The following is a 4,915-nucleotide window of genomic DNA, read 5'->3' as shown; positions in this document are numbered from 1 at the left end:
CTTGTCATGATTAAAGTGGTATGGGATGGACCCAATGATAGTCTGTAAAGGAGTACTGCTCTCCATTATATTCCATCAAAGAAGCCAGCAATAGTAGGATGAGAGATCTATTTGGAGAGCCTGCAAACACAGTGCATACAGACTGTTCAAGAGGTAAGATTCCTATAATTTCAGTGCCAAGAGTCATTCTTCACAGTGTTGTTTTATTCTTATGCATCTAAGAATTTACGACAGCCAGGGAAAGCAAGATCCACTGTGATATGTCAGCAGGCTTTGGAACTTTTTGTCCTCATCATGACATAACTCTAAAGGTCACTCATTATCCAGAGCTTCAGAATATGCTGGCAAAATATTCTCAGCAGACAGTTTTTTTTTAATGACTTAGTGGCCCATAAACTACAGAACTCAAAACCTATTTCTCACGTTGGGTTACTCCCCCATAAACTTCATAACCCCCAAAGAAAAGAAAATATTTATCATAATTGCTACACCAGAGAAGGTTAGAGTTGGGTCCTTTTTAGACATTTCTCATTTTGTGGTCTTTGGACATCATATGTGCATACCTTCCGATTTCAATAATCCCCAGTGTTTTTAGACCTAAGGACATGAACACAAGAACATGTCATAGTGAGGGAAACGAGGGCAAGGTTTATTGTACATCAGCTGTTCTGATATTCTATAGTGGCCAGATTCTTGGACCGTATGAGGATTTATCTCCTAGTTGGAGAGACTGTTCTCTGGAATCTAAACAGTATTCTCTTGTTACCAATTGGCCCTTTCTATACACAATCCCTGTTTCACTGCCTTATAAAACAGCAGTGTCAGTGGCAAGGGCTAACCATGAAGTCTAGTGTTGGAGATGCATGTTCTCTACAGAGGTGAGCCTGTACTACTTAGAAGCTAAATGATAGCTTAGTACCCATCTTACTGGAATAAATTCACGGAACCCTCACGAATGCAAACCCCCCCTCCCCCCCAAAAAAACCTGTTGCTTCCCAACCCAGAGGAAAGATCTGCCATTGGAGGAGGACTGTATATGTGAATATGCAAGAAAGCTGAGAGTCATCTTTACTGCTTCTTCCAATACAATGTTAGGGAAGTTCTGGTTTACTAACTTATTCCCAATTTTTCACTGTTCTCTCCTTCCTAACATTTTGATTTTGGGTAGAAAGTTCTTGTCACATTTTTAAATTTCTTCATATTATGAAAGAAGCCTGTATATCTGTTCATATTTAAAATATGTATATTTTTTATGGTCTGTCTGGGCTTGATCATGCTTCTATTGAAACTGAGTTTAATGGAAAAAGGAAACGGTTTGAAGGGTGTGGCTTTGTTAGAGCTTGCTTAGCTTTCTGGGAAAAAACCTCAGTTAAATAATCAGAGACTACCTATTGCATTCTAAATTATTTCAAATATCACACCTGGTGCTGAAATGAAAAAGAGGGGATCTGAGAAAACTGCCATTTTCAGATGCTAATAAGAACTACAAATCATTTGTCTTTTGTTCCAGCAAAATCTCTCTGCTCTCTCCATTTCAAAGCTAAGGCTAAGTTTTTTTTCTAATGGTTTCCATTCTAGGCTGACAGTTTGAAAATAAATATAGAAAGAGAATTACATGCATCTGAGGGAAGAGTTATTGTGAGCTAACTCAGAACACATACATTGTTCACCTTCAGTTTCATAACTCATTTTCATAAAATTGAGAATGACTTATGAAAAGAAAAACAAGAATCATATTGTTCTCTTCTTGCTGGTTTAATGATGCTGGAAACAGGATAGGGTTAAAAAAGGTAACCATCATCAGTTGTTCATCATCAGGGATCCTGGTGAGGTAGGAGGGGAGGGGGCCAGTTCCCCACTGCTGTACGCGCACCCACGAGTGGGGGACCTGTCCCCTTAAACTGTATGTGGGGCAGGGGCTGTATGGGGGTGGACACAGGCTCAGGCTCCCACCCTGCTGCCCTCCCCTGGGGCCTCTGCAGCCCGGCTGTTCCCTGCCATGCCACATTGCACCCACTGGGCTGCAGAGGGCCTGGGATAGGGAAGCCGGGCAGCCTGCTGCCCTCCCCTGGGGCCTCTGCAGCCCGGCTGTTCCCTGCCATGCCACATTGCACCCACTGGGCTGCAGAGGTCCTGGGATAGGGAAGCAGGGCAGGAGCCCGAGCCTGCAGCCTGCACCCACCCCCACACCACATCTCACACAGGTCCCCCCTGCCCCCGGGAGTGTACGCAGCTCCAGGAAGCTGTCCCCACCCCTGGGCGAGCTGCCCGTGGCCCTGTCCTGCTCCCTGCTGGAGCCCTGCAGCCATGCACTACGGCCTCAGGCCCCCAGCCCCACACGCTGCCCAGTTGGGCAGCAGCCCCAGTTCCAGCACCAGCCCTGCGCAACTCCCTTCCAACTTCCCTCCCTACAGGGACTCAATTTCCCCCTCTCTCCCCCCCCCACATACTTACCTACAGGAGCTGCTTTCTAGGCTGCCTGGGGCCATGTGCGTGTTCATGCACATTGCGCCCCCTGCCTGACCACCCTCCTCCCTCTCTCTCCCTGCCCCCTACAAAGGGTTCGTTACAAAATTGCAGAATCCGTGGGCTTCTCCAGTAAAATGAGAAATCCATGTTTGCCTTCAGTAAAAGTTAAAATGGAGTAAACCATGGATTTTTCCATGGATCCCTGTTCATCATCCACTGCTGGAATTAAATCTAAAGATTATAATTGAATCTAAATTCTTTTTGAAAATTAAATTTATTTTACCTAATCAAACTTGAAATAATATTCTAACAAGTATAAAAGACAAGCCAAAAATGTCTGCATTTTTTATGTGTAACAAATGATTTATGATGTGTCTGGTGTGGCTTTATCAAGTAAGTACAGTAAAATCCATGTTATCCGGCATTCTACTGTCTAGAACACTCTACTAACCAGAAGGGGGGGGGGGGGGGGGGGGGCGGCGGGGGAGGGAGTGGGGGAGCTCTCACGCAGTGGCCGCCACCTACCACCCTGGGAGGTTGTTGCTCCGTGTGCTGCTGCCACTAGCCCCCACACCCTGCTCTACATTCAGCCACCGCCACTCTCCCCTCCTCTGCCCTCCCCGCTCCAAATCCATCCGGAAACCCACACTCCTCAGGTAACTGGCATTTTTAGATATCTGGCACCCCTCATTCCCCACTCATGCTGAATACCAAGGATTTTACTGCAATAGTGTTCTCAATCATACTTCATATTAAAAGGTAAAATAAACTACAAAATTGTACTGTTTGGAGATTAGTAACATGTTCTCACCAAAAAATGAGCACAAGAGTTTTGAGTTTAAAATTGAATTAAGATGCTAGGAATCTTTTATGGTTTCAAAATTCAAACTGCTGTGTAGGACATCATAGTATACCTGAGTTTTTTTTAATTATAATTTGATTCTGGCAGATTAATTCTGGTTTGTGAAAAAAGACAAAAAATGCAGAGAGTCAACATTCTGGGACTGTTCTGAGGATCCATTGTTTGTGCAGTTCTGATGGAGATGTTAGAAACTGGAAGGTGGTTTAGAAATTTCAAGAACTAGTTCAACTGTATTATTAATTGACTTCATTTCTCTCTTTTTCTTTAGAGTCAGAAACATCATGAAGTGTGCTTGAAAGAGCTAGGGCACAGACTCCAGAAATCAGAAAACCAGAACCAGAGTATCCAGAATTACATCAAGTTTTTGAAATCCTCATACATAACAATGTTTGGTTAAATTATTTCAGTTAGATAGGGCCAAATCTTGCATGGTGCTGAGAGCCCTTGTCTTCAATTAGAGCTAATGGAAATTGAAGCCACTTGGCACTTTACAGGATTGAATACTGACATTAAGTGCACATCTTCATTGGATTGGACAGGGCTGGAGTACATGTTCTACCAACTCTCTGCTGCTACGCACATACCTCCTATCAAAAAAATATCTTGTAACTGTTGTTAGAGTAATACTGGATCCACTAAGGCTATGCCAAAAAGTGGTCACATTAATTTTTGGGGATATAGCACACACAGACTCAGAGTTAGTGGGCATGGCACATTTTCACAATGGTAGGTTTCCTAGCTTTGTCCTGCACAGTGTAGTGTAGTATAGACATGGCCTACAGCTTTTCTCAGGGAATTTCCATTCCAGGTTATACAGTGTCAGACCTTACACTCAAGCATTATACTAGATGATCATGCACCAAACCATGGCATTACTAATATGAAGAGAGAGTTAATATACCTTAAAAATTGTGAAAAGGAAAACTGAAAGGTCAATGAAAGATGCATGCTCCTGTTCACTGTACTTCCATTGCTGTAGCCATCTTACTGGATTCATTTTGTACTCTGACTACCCTGACAGTAATAGAAATCCTAGTCATAGCATTTTCCAGAAGTAAAAAAATAAATGAAACAAATTTAAGATATCTATAGTATGGAAGCTCTAAATATTCTGTTTTCTTCCTTACAGTGGCCTGAGTTTGTGCCTTAATTTAAATATATGAATATTATAATTCATGTCAGTAGAATTATTCAGATGTTTCAGAGTAGCTCCATCCTTAAATACCTACCTGAACTGGGGCCAATTTAGAAAAGGTTCTGATATGGAAGCTGTTTTCTGTAGCAATTACATAAAGCGCTATTACAGAATTGTGACAGTTTTTGAAAAATAATAGATTCAGATATAATTAAACATCTCAATATATGATTCAAAGTGCACATTAAATCCTGTGTGTCTTTTTTAGATAGAAATATAACTGAAATTAGTTTTGTTTTTTGGGGAAAATTTTTAATAATCTTTTTTTACTTATTTCAAAATACTAACTAATATTTTATGGTCTGTCCCTGTGGTATGTCAGCAGGTTTTGGGGGGGGGGGGGGGGGTTGGTTTGAAAGAAGGCATTCACCCCCACAAACCAATGTGAT

The 4,915-nt window shown here is 42.1% G+C and overlaps 1 protein-coding gene across 1 annotated transcript in view; it reads left to right on the top strand.

The window, feature by feature from the left end:
- The window catches only part of ODF2L (outer dense fiber of sperm tails 2 like), a 94,267-nt gene extending 89,424 nt beyond the window's left edge, over window positions 1-4,843 (top strand). The window contains exon 17 of the mRNA XM_006037206.2: window positions 3,600-4,843. Coding sequence (XP_006037268.1) covers window positions 3,600-3,728 — 129 coding nt within the window. The 3' untranslated portion in view covers window positions 3,729-4,843. The remainder of the gene's footprint in view (window positions 1-3,599) is intronic.
- Window positions 4,844-4,915: the final 72 nt, after the last annotated feature.

This window comes from Alligator sinensis, unplaced genomic scaffold, assembly GCF_000455745.1.
Source record: "Alligator sinensis unplaced genomic scaffold, ASM45574v1 scaffold32_3, whole genome shotgun sequence".
Lineage (NCBI taxonomy): Eukaryota > Metazoa > Chordata > Crocodylia > Alligatoridae > Alligator > Alligator sinensis.
The sequence above is the reverse complement of the archived record's forward strand: the minus strand, read 5'-3'. Positions and strand labels throughout refer to the sequence as shown.